Source organism: Sinocyclocheilus rhinocerous, unplaced genomic scaffold (assembly GCF_001515625.1).
Source record: "Sinocyclocheilus rhinocerous isolate Xijiao unplaced genomic scaffold, SAMN03320098_v1.1 scaffold935, whole genome shotgun sequence".
Taxonomy (NCBI): domain Eukaryota; kingdom Metazoa; phylum Chordata; class Actinopteri; order Cypriniformes; family Cyprinidae; genus Sinocyclocheilus; species Sinocyclocheilus rhinocerous.
In genome coordinates, this window is record NW_015659710.1 from 201,232 (window position 1) to 216,567 (window position 15,336).

At 34.7% G+C, this 15,336-nt stretch overlaps 1 protein-coding gene across 1 annotated transcript in view; it reads right to left on the bottom strand.

The window, feature by feature from the left end:
• LOC107724141 (low-density lipoprotein receptor-related protein 8-like) overlaps window positions 1-15,336 on the bottom strand; it is a 170,630-nt gene that overhangs the window by 58,698 nt on the left and 96,596 nt on the right. Inside the window, exon 4 of the mRNA XM_016532943.1 lies at window positions 10,019-10,147. Coding sequence (XP_016388429.1) covers window positions 10,019-10,147 — 129 coding nt within the window. The remainder of the gene's footprint in view (window positions 1-10,018; window positions 10,148-15,336) is intronic.

The following is a 15,336-nucleotide window of genomic DNA, read 5'->3' on the forward strand; positions in this document are numbered from 1 at the left end:
TATAAGTGGGAGGGACATTTTAATTCTAGAAAGCATCCGATTGGACAAAAACCTATACAGTGCAATACGAGTAATCAAAATTTGTGCTCCATTTTCCAAAAAGAAAAAGAGGCTATTCACACTAACTCTGCTATTAAAACCAAGCATTTTTTTTAAGGAAAAGAAGAATGAATAAGTTCAAAAAGCACAAATAAAGTGCCTTATGGGTATTTAATAGTGGGAGTAAAGTTTTTAACATGTATTTACGGTAATAGGCCTACAATTGTGCAAACAATTGATTTGCACAATAAATGTAAACAGCATCGTTATCCTTATTTGCTTAATGTAAATTTAGCATCTGCCAAATTTGAAAAGCACATGACCTGCTGAAAGTGAATTTAGGGGGTATATAAATCAACTAAAAGCCAAAAAAACTACTGTTTTGATTTCATAAGACTTTTATTCAATCTAAAATGTGCTTAATGTATTAGCATCTACTAGTTTTCCCCAACTCAAAAAAATGAGTTAATTTGACTGAATTGGCCAATATAAATTGGTTAATACCAATACATTTCGTTTTATTGGTCAGATAACCCAACCTGGCTCAAGAAAAGTTCCTTTTCATAGTGCAGAAATTACTGAGAAAGCAGCTGAAATGGTCTGAATCTCTATTATACAGTTTGGAAAATGATTGACCCCTCTGTGCAACAAATTCATTTAGAGCAGAGCGCTCTGGACAAACCTCTCTGCACCAAGCCTTCAGCTGTTTACGGTGAAAGGAAAGACATTTTCACACCTGCTGAAGTGCGGCTATATGTTGACCAGGGGTAGGGGGGCATTACCTCTGGGTGGATTAGCAAATGGCAGTGCAGATGAAAGAGAAATATCTGGCTATTGTCAGGGGATAGAAGAGGTTGAGCATAATGCTTGGCATTACACGGGTGCAAACACCTCAGCCTATGCAACTGTGCGCTGACTGAGTACAGCCAATATTCCCACCCACATAAAGCACAAAAGGGCAAAAGCTTCCCTGTATAGACGGCATATCCTGTGTACACAAAATATTCCAGAACAGAATGAAACGCATCAGATTTGTTGATATGAAATGAACCAAACATTCATTCTGGCATTATCAAAAAGCAAATGATTCATTAATTTCACTAGGAATCATGTTCAGTTCCTGCTTGCTTCAATCAGGGGACTAGCACATATCAGACAGCACATCTCAGAATTCATTAGCTTCAATGTCACCCAGGAAATAAATGAACACCAAGAACAACATCACACGAATAAATATCTAAAACTCAGTGCGGCTTACACTTTCTGCCAGTGCTGTAATTATAATTTTACATGGATGCATGAAAACAGATTTAATATTTGCCGCAATCACATTAGCTGTCAGTAATAATCCTGCGGCTACTGATATAATCAGATTAATAGATATTCTTGGGTAGCATCTAGCCTCTCTCAATCTCCCTTGAGGAAATGCTTCAGCAGATATTGTAATACTTCATTATTACGGCCCTCCTCTGTGATACAGTAGAGGCTGAGTGTTGTAGGTGGTGATAGGTTGTGTTTTTCAGTGATGAGAATTTTCACAGCACCCAGAGAAGCGCTAAAGCCTGGGAATGGAAATGGAAAGAAAAGCAAAGCAAAGAAGCAAGAAAGACAGAAGCTCCCAAATCCTAGTGAGCTGCCTAAAAAGACATCCTTAATAGACAAGGCATGCTCAAAATTCACTGCAACAAGCTTCTGAGAGGAATCATCCAAGATGCCAAATGTATTTATAAATATATTAAATTATATATTCCAAAAAAAGAAATAAAATAAAAATACATTAAATTAAAAAATGATATATTACTATGATATTTATAAATAAAAAATATTAAGTGAAATGAATTATTTCATCAAATATTTACATCATGTTCAAAATTCTGGGGTCAGTAAGATTTTTTTTCCTTTTACACTGTTGCATCAAAGCAAAATGAATGAATCCCACACACTGTCAGTACTTGCAAATGTATCAAAAATAAATGTACTCACAATGTTCTGGTCCCACGACCTTTATCTGGCATATTTTCATTGTAACAAAAAGTTGCTAATTTGAATAAATGTTGTTCTTTTGAATTTCCTATTCAACAAAGAATCTTGAAAAAAATCCTTTTGAAAATTAAGCTTTGCCATTACAGGAATAAATGACTTTATAAAATCATTATAGAAATTGTACTAATTAAATTTTAATATTAGATTAGAATAGCTAATATTTCACAATACTATAGTTTTATTGTATTTCCGATTAAATAAGCTTTGGTGAGAATAATGAAAACTATTAACTGTATATAATAGGACACAGAGAAGACTTTTTGCTTGTAGTCTTACCAAGCACAGCAAAAATAACGCACTCACATAAACTCAAACAACCATGCATATTGTACATACTCCCACACATAACCTCGTTCACCACTAACTAACAGACTGGTTCACCTGTTTCTCTTTTCCATCTTTTCTGGTATTTCATCCTATCATTTCAATATTTTTATCTGTATCTGTGCACTTCAAATCCTCCCACATTAGGATCTACTGGGTGTCACCAGCTTCCCTCGCTTCTCTTATCTGATCTCAGTCATCTCAAGGCAATGATCGACATTACACGCCTCAGTGCTTGACTGCAATTTCCATTTGATCTTAATTGATTGAAAAGGCTCTGATGTGTGGCCAAACTAGCTAAACGAGAATGAGCACACAGTCAAGTACCTATCATAGTAAACACGCTCACGTTTCAGTGCTAGCATCTATGCACACAACAACTGTGACCTACCTACCCTGAGTGTCCTGCAAATGCAACTTCATATTTATGTTTGATTTTCATGAGCAATTCGGTTATAAATATTGAATGTAGGTCAAACTTACAGTGTACACTGCTGTTCAAAAGTTAGGGGTCAGTAAGACACAGTAAGAAGTGTAATATTGTGAAATATTACAATTTAAAATAATGTTCCTATTTAAATATATTTTAAAATGTAATTTATTCCAAAGTTGTTGCTTTTAAGACGGATCATAAAGCTCTCAAAACATAGCACCATATACCCAAAGTGACAGTGATACACACAGCACAGGAGATTCAATTTACTAAATTTCCCACACAACTATCATGACTTCGCAATGCATAAAAGTCATAAAAGTCATATGTGAATATATTTAGAGCAAGCAAATAATGAGGACCCTGGTGAAAAGAGTAAGAAGCGGAAGAAGACAAAGAAGAGGTGTGTGGATCGGATAGAGGAAGAGGAGAGGGAATAGGAATCTATTTCTGCATCCAGTTCTGGAGTTCATCTCTTCCTAGAGATGGGAAGTGTTCGACCGCAAGCTTTGACAAAGCAACTCTTCTCCAAGCAATAGAAGGGCCTGCAGAGATATTGAGTCAAGCGCATGCCAGGTGTAAATTTAGCATTAGCATTTCACATCGTTCAAAGCTTCAGAAAATATAATATCGGAAAGAAATTCTCTGGACGGAAATATGAGGTGTATATTTACAGAAATTAAGGAAATGCATAAAAAAGGATCTTCAGTTCAATAGTTCAGCTTTCACTATGGTCTTTTAATGTTACATCAAGAGAATGCAGAATTTAATTATGAAGTAAAATTAGAAATGTTTAGCTAAATTAAGAGTCTGTTTAAAGACCATTGATTAGTTTGGAGAAATATGTAAAATTCTCATAATGGTTAATATTCCAATACAGAAGTCTATATACTCTAGAGTTTCATATTGTAATCTCTTTTTTATTGCTTTAGCATGTTTTAGTATTACTTCTAATTAGGGTCTGCTGGAATCAAGTGGCTGTCTGTCTGTTTGGTACATTAATCTCTATGGATGTACAATGAGAGGCAGAAGTGGGGGACATAGAATGAGATAAAGAGGGAGAGTCAGAGATCTCAAGGGTAATATCACGCATAGCGTGACACAAATCTAACTGTGATAATTAAAATCCAATTATATTACAGCATAAAACATAAACACTCCAGCATAAAAGGAGCTGAAAGGCACCAATAAAAATTATCTTTATTCTTACAAAAAGCATAGATATAGCTTAAAGACATGTTTACACATTTGCAGTGACAAAGTGACTGGAAGTCATCCATTTTTAATTGCCATGTACACACTGCAGATAAATACGGTTGTCACTCTTCTGTTTGAGAGCTTAATCTTGTTCTGTCCACAAGAATGACAATCACACCCTGTGACCCTTTACTCGGTGCAGTAGTAACCAAAATGAACATTTAGTGGCACTTTTGGAAACTGACAGCTTGTGAGATATCTGCTTTTCTTGTCCAGGTGCAGTGCTAGCAAATCAACCGAGGGACATGACTTGAATTTATTGACGCATATTTTGACACCAGATTTTCCCACCAGTCCTGTGCTCTAGAGGTGACCTAAAACATTATGGCTCAGCAAGAGCATTAAAGGCACAGTTCACCTGAAAATGAAAATTACCCCATGATTTACTCGCCCTGAAGCTATCTTAGGTGCATATGACTTTCTTCTTTCAGACGCATACAACTGGAGTTATATATATTTTTTAAATGTCCTGGCTCTTCCAAGCTTCAAAATATCCTCTTTTGTGTTTAGAGTTTAAAGTTTTAAAATTCAACAACTGTGAATAATATAAATAATTTTTTAAGTCAAACATTTTTTGTGTTTATAAGGCACTGCACCTTCTAAACACAAACATGCACATTAATTATTAAGAATATATGCATCCAGCAATTTAATTTCACATGTTTGAGGCTTGAATGCTTTTTTCCCCTCGCGTCATGAAACTTCTCCCTCATAATGAGCTAAACGCCACAGCTCTGCCTCAGCAGGGGTTCCTCTCTCTGCCGAAACGCAGTTTCAGAAATTAAAACATTTTAAACTTTCTTCATAGGGCTTCCACAAGAGCAAAGGGCACTTTGATTGTGCATTTTTAATGCAGGTTACCGATAATAATTTATACTTAAAAGCTTCCTTCGCAGTGTATCTGGAGATTAAGGTAATAGAGGGGAAAAGAGAGAGAGAGAGTAGACAGCAAAAGGACACAGCTGAGTTTGAGGGCAAATAGTGCCTTTCTTCTACAAAAATGGGAATGTGATGTTAGGGGGTATATTATTCATGTCTGTGACTCCCCAAGATATGTTTTATGTAAATCTTCCAACCTTTAGTACACTGGAAAGGGCTTTGTGGGTGCAGCAGGTTTTAGATGTATGTGTGGAGTCTGGTAAACCCACTAAAAGTGCACTGCTGCCCCATTCAGCAAATGAAAGCACTAAAACAGTATTATGTTTTTAGTAGGGCTGCACGATAAATCGCATGCGATATTTAACGCGAATCTTGTCAGATGCCTTAAAATAAGTTTGTGTAAAAGTGTAAAAATTTAAGTAAAAATGTTTAAATTACTATATGTCATTTTAGGTTTTAGAACCATAATTTTAACTGAAATTCAATTTATACATTTATTTACACTACACTTAAAAAGTAAGTGTTTTTTTATTACAAGAATTAACACTTTTATTTAGCAAAGATCCATTAAATTAATCAAGAGTGACAGTAAAAACATTCATAAAGTTACAAAAGATTTCTATTTAAAGGCAGAGTAAGTGATTTCTGGTAGCCAATGTTGATATTTGAAATCACCAAAACAACATGGAGCAGCATTAACTACAAAGAACCGTTGTTCACCGACAAGCTGCGAAAAACCACAATCATATTTAGCGCATGTTTTGCGCAGCTTGTCGTGAACAACGGCTCTGTGTACTTAATGCTGCTCAATGTGAAAGCCCGCAGGTGATGGAGATTTACCGCTGATTACAGAATGGCTTTACTGACAAGATGCGCGTTAAATATCGCATGCGATTTATCGTGCAGCCCTAGTTTTTAGCATTATGTATAATGCTCTGTAAAAAGGCTATTAGCTTTTATCCAGCCTACAAGGTACTAAGAAGAACAATGAAGCAGCATGAATAAATTATGCTGTTAATGCTTTGCTGCTTGCTGACTTTATTTTTACTGTTATGTTGTTGTTGTTGTGCAGTGATCTTAAACCCATCTCATTACATAATAATGTTTGTTGATTGTCACCATTACACATTGTTATACTGAGGATAATTATTAAATATTAAAAACCATTCGGCCCGAATCAGTTTTCTAAAGTGTTTTTGAAAAATCACATACCCTGCCTTTAAAATAAATGCTGTTGTTCTGACTTTTATATTCAAAGAATCCTGAAAAAAAAAAGATGTATCATGGTTTCCACAAAAATATTAATGCTTTCAAATGTAGTGATAAAAACGGTAGAGGTAAAGAAATGGCAGTTATATGTATTTACAATAAATCAAATACATAATTTTAAGGATGCAAAACCGCAAAGGTTTTGGCTAAACATTTTTTTATAATAAATGAACAAAATCCAAAAAGTACTAATCTTCCCTGTTCTATCCTCTGTGTCACACCTGACTGATGAGCTTCTGGTTCATGTAGAGGTGACTGATTTGAAAAGGATTTGAAATGTAATTTTTTGTGAAACATGATTCTTCAAAAGTTATGGGCTCTACAGCATTAAGAGTAATATGTATTCATAGACCGTGTCTTAACATCTTCAATTATAAAATCAAAAGGAGCAGTCCTGCAGGTTATTCTATAATAAAAAAATAGAAGTCTCAGGACCAGACATCAAGCAGGAAATCAATTATAATCAGCAGCATGGCGAAATATTACAGTGATGTTAATGCTCTTATTTTCCAGTTCAGCGCAGGACCGTGTGACACGCAAATCACAGCTATACATCCACAGAGATAAACAAGCACTGTCACGGTGCTAATCAAAGTGCTAATAGTCAGAAAATGAAAAACCATAAAAGATCGAGGTAGAGTTGAAAGACGTGTCCTGTATTTCATTATTACATGATTAAGTATAAGAGAAAGCGTAAGCCCGTAGTGACACAAGGACAAGAGATTTCGCTCGGCTGTGTTTGGAGATATGAAAAGCACACGTGTCAAGGCTGGATAATAGGCAGGATAATTACATATTATGAACACAACAGGGCAATTCAATTGTGAAATACGTATTTTGTAGATAATGGTCAACACAGAAACACAATAATCTCTTTACATCCTTTAGGGCATGATCTCATATATTTAGGTTTTGAAATGTAAAGTAACACACATACAATTTTTGCATTTGAATTGACAATGCAACACCAACCTATAGAGAGCTTCTGATGTCTAACTAATTTTAGATGCACAAATCTTCAAGATAAAAAAACATTGAATTTCATGAAGAAAATTGAAACTACGCAATCAATTGATTGATTTAATTGCATTTATAAAAACTGATATTATTTAAATGTTTAACACCCTTAAATGTTTCGCACTAAAAGCATCAAATTGAAACTTCTTCATTTTGTTCTGACTTGATGATAATACAATTTTTTCATATAAAAATTTCAAATGACTTCATTTTATTACAAATCCTGGAATTAATTTATAAATAAATTGGTCATTAAAAAGTCTCACTCAGATAAAGTTTTAGGGATGCACCGATCCGATATTCATATCGGGTATCGGCTCCGATAGTGCCATTTTTCTCGGATCAGGTATCGGTCAGCGAGGGCCGATCCAAATTAGAGATTTTTTTTTTTTTTTTTCGATTGTGCGAATTATTTTTTCAACCAGCATAACAAAAAATGTTTCTGTAGACAATCACCTATTGCACCTTTAATGTATCCTTGCTGAATAAAAGTATTAATTAAAAGAAATCTTATACTGATCCCAAACTTTTGAAAAGTAGAGTATGCAAATATTTATTTTTGGGAATTGCTAATAGTATATATTGTATTGTAATACTTGACCATTACTTACTTACTTACACACACACACACACACACACAAACTAGATCTCTCTGCTTGCCACACACATACAATATAGACATGAATCATGGAAAAGGGGCAAAACAGCAATATACCTAGTACGGTTATATTAATAATAATCAACAGGTGACTAAGTCTGCAGTACAGAAACTATTTAGACATTAAACAAACCAGCAAATTCTCAGCTGCTCTGCCGTGGATTTAAAATGCTGAGTTTGCTTTTATCCATGAGCCCTTGAGCAGTACATCAGCAGTTTGTTATAATGATAAAGATCCTGAAGGGCTTTAAAAGGCCAAATGTATAATACATAATCTTTCCATAAAAGAGGTAGTTGGAGAATCAATGCTTGTATAGGTTGCATGTCAAAGAGCAAAGTAAAATCAATACTGGTTTATAATTTAATAGTAAATTAAAATACCTGTATTTGGCAGCCGGATTATTGTGTGTTTGAGAGCAAGAGGAAAGGAGTGCGAGAAAGTGCGCGAGTAAGCAGAATTTCTATTTTATTTATAGTCATAACACACATTCTCGTTCTCACCCACTGTGACAATCCATCAATGCAAGAACTAACTGTTGGGGGTCTGAACACAAAAACCAGCCCACTTTTTTAAGATCCAGAGACTTCTGTAATATCTACCCTGCGCATCAGGAGGACATGATGAAAGGACCATCAGCTACAATAACATTAAACATCGATGTGTTTCATGTGCTTCACACACACACACACACACACATCACTACCTCCACTCCATTAAGTTCACACACACACACACTTCACTGAAGCCTGATTGTGCATTATCCAGACAGGACCTATTTTTAGCGATTGCCTCTTTCATTCCCTTTCCTCCCTGGACTCACCTGCAGCACACTGCTCCTCATCTGCTCCATTTTCACAGTCCTGTTCACCATCGCAGCGCCATGACAATGACACGCATTTGCTCATCAAGCCGCCACAGTCAAACTTCTCTGGTGGACACGTCTGTCGACCTATGAGTGAAAGCAACACAGAGAGATGTCTGAGAAATAACATATCAACTAATGCTAAAAGGCGTATTCCGGGATGCTGATTGGTCAATATAGTGTTCCAACCTTTGAAATACCCAACACAATGATGAATGATGGACACAAGATGATGTCAATATCATCTGTACATACAATACTATTAAAAGGTTTGGGGTGTGTAGAATTTTTAAAATGTTTTTGGAAAGAACTACTGATCAAAAATACAGTAAAAACATGAATATTGTGAAATATTATAGTTTAAAGTAACAAAATGTATTTCTGTGATGTTAAAGCAAAATTTTCTGTAGCCTTTACTGCAGTCTTCAGAGTCACATGACCCTTCAGGAATCATTTGGTGCTCAAGAAAAATTTCTTATCAATAATGTTGAAACCGTGCTGATTAATATATTTGTGGAAACCGTGATACATTTTTCAGGATTCTTTGGTGAATAGAAAGTTATTAGAAAACTACAATAACTAAACAAATATATTATAAAATGCTGTAGTTAGAAAACATTGAGGGTTTATTTAAAATATATTTTTTGTAATACTGTAAATTTCTTTATTGTCACATTTGATCAATTTAACACATCTTGAATAAAAAGTCATTTCTTTCTTTCAATAAAAAAAAAATAAAATAAAATAAAATAAGTGACTAAATAAATGATAACATTTTTGTAATTTGTAATTATCAATGTAAAACTTTTACACAAATATATGTGTTTGAGAGCAAGAGGAAAGGAGTGCGAGAAAGTGCGCGAGTAAGCATAATTTCTATTTTATTTATAGTCATAACACACATTCTCGTTCTCACCCACTGTTACAATCCATCAATGCAAGAACTAACTGTTGGGGGTCTGAACACAAAAACCAGCCCACTTTTTTAAGATCCAGAGACTTCTGTAATATCTACCCTGCGCATCAGGAGGACATGATGAAAGGACCATCAGCTACAATAACATTAAACATCGATGTGTTTCATGTGCTTCACACACACACACACACACACATCACTACCTCCACTCCATTAAGTTCACACACACACACACTTCACTGAAGCCTGATTGTGCATTATCCAGACAGGACCTATTTTTAGCGATTGCCTCTTTCATTCCCTTTCCTCCCTGGACTCACCTGCAGCACACTGCTCCTCATCTGCTCCATTTTCACAGTCCTGTTCACCATCGCAGCGCCATGACAATGACACGCATTTGCTCATCAAGCCGCCACAGTCAAACTTCTCTGGTGGACACGTCTGTCGACCTATGAGTGAAAGCAACACAGAGAGATGTCTGAGAAATAACATATCAACTAATGCTAAAAGGCGTATTCCGGGATGCTGATTGGTCAATATAGTGTTCCAACCTTTGAAATACCCAACACAATGATGAATGATGGACACAAGATGATGTCAATATCATCTGTACATACAATACTATTAAAAGGTTTGGGGTGTGTAGAATTTTTAAAATGTTTTTGGAAAGAACTACTGATCAAAAATACAGTAAAAACATGAATATTGTGAAATATTATAGTTTAAAGTAACAAAATGTATTTCTGTGATGTTAAAGCAAAATTTTCTGTAGCCTTTACTGCAGTCTTCAGAGTCACATGACCCTTCAGGAATCATTTGGTGCTCAAGAAAAATTTCTTATCAATAATGTTGAAACCGTGCTGATTAATATATTTGTGGAAACCGTGATACATTTTTCAGGATTCTTTGGTGAATAGAAAGTTATTAGAAAACTACAATAACTAAACAAATATATTATAAAATGCTGTAGTTAGAAAACATTGAGGGTTTATTTAAAATATATTTTTTGTAATACTGTAAATTTCTTTATTGTCACATTTGATCAATTTAACACATCTTGAATAAAAAGTCATTTCTTTCTTTCAATAAAAAAAAAATAAAATAAAATAAAATAAGTGACTAAATAAATGATAACATTTTTGTAATTTGTAATTATCAATGTAAAACTTTTACACAAATATATATAAAAAAAAAGTACCACCAATGCCATATTTAAATAAACCATATGAAAAAACGTAAACATTTACAATAATACAATCAATTATAATAACAAGAATTTATTAATCTTTTTTTTTTGTAAAATTGTTGGACTATTCACTTAAAGCTGCAGTCCGTAACTTTCTTTGGTTAAAAATGATCCAAAATCAATAAAATGTTATAAATGTCATGTGATGTACAATGAAGAAAACAATGAGTTTTCATAAATAAATACAGATAAAAAAATATGCAAAACTATTTAGTTTAGTAACATTTTCATCTTCTTTTCTTGCTATAAAATGATGCTTTCTACATGGAGTTTCTTTTTTCTTGACAAGCCCCATCACACAAACACACATTCAGTAAGACATCTCCGCTAGCCTTATTGTTAACCAAAACCGAAGCCCATTGAAACATTTTCAAGTTTCATCCCAGATCACACAGCATTCCCAAGACAGCTCCATAAATTATACATCTCTAAATGTCTGGGAACCCAACTACAAATCAATAGCAGCCAGACTGATTTCTCTCACTCCCATTCTTCAGTCTTTTGAGTAATTTTCAGTGTATAAAAGAAGATTTATGAAGACCCTTCTCACCTTCTCTGACATCTCCAATCTGTGTCTGCAGCCCATTGTTGCCTGAACCCTATCTATAATCATATGAGTGAATGCCATGTCTCTTACTGGATTCCACTATTGTACGGCCTTCTCTGAAGAAATGGGAAAAAGACAGCTGTGAATCTCATTTGAGATATCTCTTCATCAGCATACAGCCATTGTGGCTCTGCAAATTGAGGCCTAGTCCACATCTGTGGAAGCCATATTGGATCTGAGACTGTCAGAGGGGAAAAAAAAGTCCTATTTAAGGCCAGAGCTTAACCCAACACCGCAAGGCTTGTTGGTGTGTGACTAGGGAAATGTATGTGACAGAGTGGGTTTGTTTGAACAGTGTTTTTGTGTGAGCGTGCGTTTCTGGCTTTGTCAGCATGTGTCTGAATAAACTGAATGACCCATTCTAACTGTCTGGCTGACTGCTAGAGATAGCACAGCCTCATGGGAAACACAGTCTGTCTTATCTCCTCGCTACCTCTGAAGACTACTGTGCCCACAGGGCTTTTCATAAAGCCCTGGCTTCCTCTTGTTCACACAGCAAAATACTCACAGAGGTTTGGTAAAGGCACCACAACCGGTGTAAAATAAACAACACATTGGGAATATCAAGATTATTTTAATGCACTCTAATCTGCTCATTACACTTCCTACAGACAATCATTAGGCTAGTTTAGTGATCCATCCTTATGAAAATATTAAGACAGATGTTTTAATAGTGTCTCTGATTTAAACTTCAGTGGAAAAAGAGTCGCTAAAATGAACTTTTGTGAATAATTCAAACAATGAATCGATTCATAACACAAAAATTCAATGATTTGTCTGCATCAAACACAACCATTTGGAGCATTAAAAAAAAAAAAAAAATTTCATGTAGCAAGGATGCATTTAATTGATCACATTGTTACAAAAATGTATATTTCTAATAAAGGCTCTTCTTTTGATCTTTCTATTCATCAAAGAATCCTGAAAAAATGTATCACTGTTACATTACAATACATTACGTTTTAAAATATATAAAAATAGAAAATGGTTATTTTTAATTGTAATATGATTTTACAATATTATTTGTTACAGAAGTGGTGCTTGATGGCTCTAGCTGTGAAGAGGATGATTCAGAAACAGAATCTTTGTAAAAAAAAAAATATCACCTGCATCTTCAAAGAGTTTTAGCACACTGACAGCATAAATCCTTAGGTTAAGAATATAACATTTAAAAACGAATACAATTATAATAGATCAAGAAAAAACTGCCACCAGCAAATATTATCTCAAGACCTCGCTCTGATTGTTCTATAATTCTAAGATGCATCAGAATAACACCCACACTGCTCTGATAAGATGAATTTTACTAAGAAAGAGATGAACTCAAGACGTTCTCTCAGGCAGTATGAGCCAGAAGTCAGCACAGACTCAAAAGATGATGAGTTCAGACTGATGCACTCCCTGACGATTAGAGACACTCTCAAACAAACTCAGCGAATAATAGTAAACTGACTGACAGTGGGATAAACTACAATAACAAAGCAGAGATGCACAGTCAACATCAAGTTTAATTTGAAGAGCAAAGCTGAGGTTTCAGAGCACAAATTCATGTGTTTATTTCTTTATGAAGACAAAATAAGAAAGAGCTCCACCCGTACTCTGTGACCAGTTCAACTCATCCTGACTGCAATGCAATTCCTCCTGGGAAAATGAAGTTATGGAAGAACCACAGGGAGCGGATGAGATTAGATTAGCATATTTATCTAATAATGTAAATCATTTTCTTGGTGCGGGTGTAACATTGTGAAATGAAATTTTCTCAGATGCGCATCAGTACGCTCAAAGAAATAATCATTAGCTTTGCACAAACCACATTATATTAGGGAGGCAGTTTCAGTCAATAATGTCCGAGTGATGAGTTTTACAGTCGACTAAATTCAGATGTTCTTGTGAGTGGTGAGAATATGCGTGTCTAAGTGGGCATTGAAGCATCTTCCATTACTCCTTTCTCATTTACCTAAATGCATCAGAAGCCTACATGGCTAAAAGTATCTGGACACCCCACAAATAATGGTTTGACTATTCCAAGTGCAATATATCCATAACTATAATAAGGTTACAAAATCAAGTGTAGTGCAGTCTCTCTCTCTCTCTCTCCATCTGTCTATTGCGCTTTCTGTCCCTTCAACATAAATGCTTTTAAAAGTATTTTCAAAACATTCAAGGTACATCTTGACAATCTTTGCTTTTCTAGGTAAATATAAAAGGTAAACTAAAGGTTTAGGTTCAGTAAGAATTATATATATAAAAAAAAAGAATTTTATTATGCAAGGATTCTTTAAATTGATGAAAACTGACAGAAAAGACTTACATTTTTACAAAAAATAAATAAATAAATGCTGTTCTTTTCAACTTTCTATCCACAAAAGTAACCTAAGACTGAAGACTGGTGTAATGACTGCTGAAAATGACAGGAATAAATTAGATTTTAAATACATTAAAAAAGAGAATAGTTATTTTAAATTGTAATATTTTACAATATTTTTGTTACTTTATTTACTTTATTTGTGAACTAAAAATGCAGCCTTTGTGAGCATAACAGACTTCTTTCAACAACATTTAAAAACCTTACAGACCTCAGAGATTTGAACTATAGTGTGAATTTCTTTGAATTTTAATGTACATTTTCAATTCTGAATACATTTTGCTACATCGATTCAAATTCAGTAATTGAAATGGAATTAAAAAGGCACTTAATACACTTCTGAACAACTCATAACCCTGCTTACCTGAACTCTGGTAAACACTTTTGCAATGAATTTGAAAATGCTGACTTCAAGGCCAGACCCAGTCATATAACATCTGTGCCTGAACTTGACTTCTCTGCACCAGTATAGCATTAAACCTTAAGATGTGCGGCTGGTGTGGAAGGGTTTTTGGTAAGTTAGCTATAAAAGTTGTGTTTGTCCTTGGGAAGGTCATTTCTAATCAGAGTATAAGCATCCAGGACTTTTAGTGGACATACCTTTATCACAAATGCTGACGGCTGCACACTCACATATCGCCCAACAAGAAGAAGCAGCTCTATCGACGTGCTTATCGACAGCTTTCTGGAGAACCCTTTTGATCCACAGATACAACTCTGTCCAGCACAGTCAAGGCTAGCAGCATTCTGCACCACAATCCCAGTGTTTCAAGAGGGTTATAGCAGTTGAAGTGCACAATTTTTTTCTGATGCTAAAATACTTTCTCATAACCCAACTTAATATGCAGAGACAAGTATAACAATATAAGAACACATCCATTTTAAACATCCATTACTTATTACAATTCTTCATAGTTAACTATAGTTAACTTCCTTAAAAAATAGATAAAAATACTAGGCCTTTGTGCAATTATTAGGTTCACAGGGTATATGCAGGAATCATGGAGTTAAATTGAATACCTTTTAAGACTCTTTCCATACATTTTAAGACCTCATCGCCACTCCAAGTTTCTGCGACACTTTAACTTACATTTACTATACATATACTATTACATATACTGTTTGTAAGATAGCACAACTAAACAGTCTTACTTTGTGATAACTCCTTATCAATGCAACATAATTCAGAAGGGGGGAACGAAGCACAAGAGAATTAATTGAGTGACTAACCAATGCAACCCAAGAAACAAGAATTAGACTAATAAACAAAACAACTGACTAAACTTATTGAGGAGGGAAAATAAAGCTCTCCGAGCTAACGGGGCAATTAGTTCACAGAGTATATTCAAAAGATGTATTTGTCACATCAACTCTTATAACTGTCTGCAAACCATAGCTGTTTTGTGGAACACTTCTCATG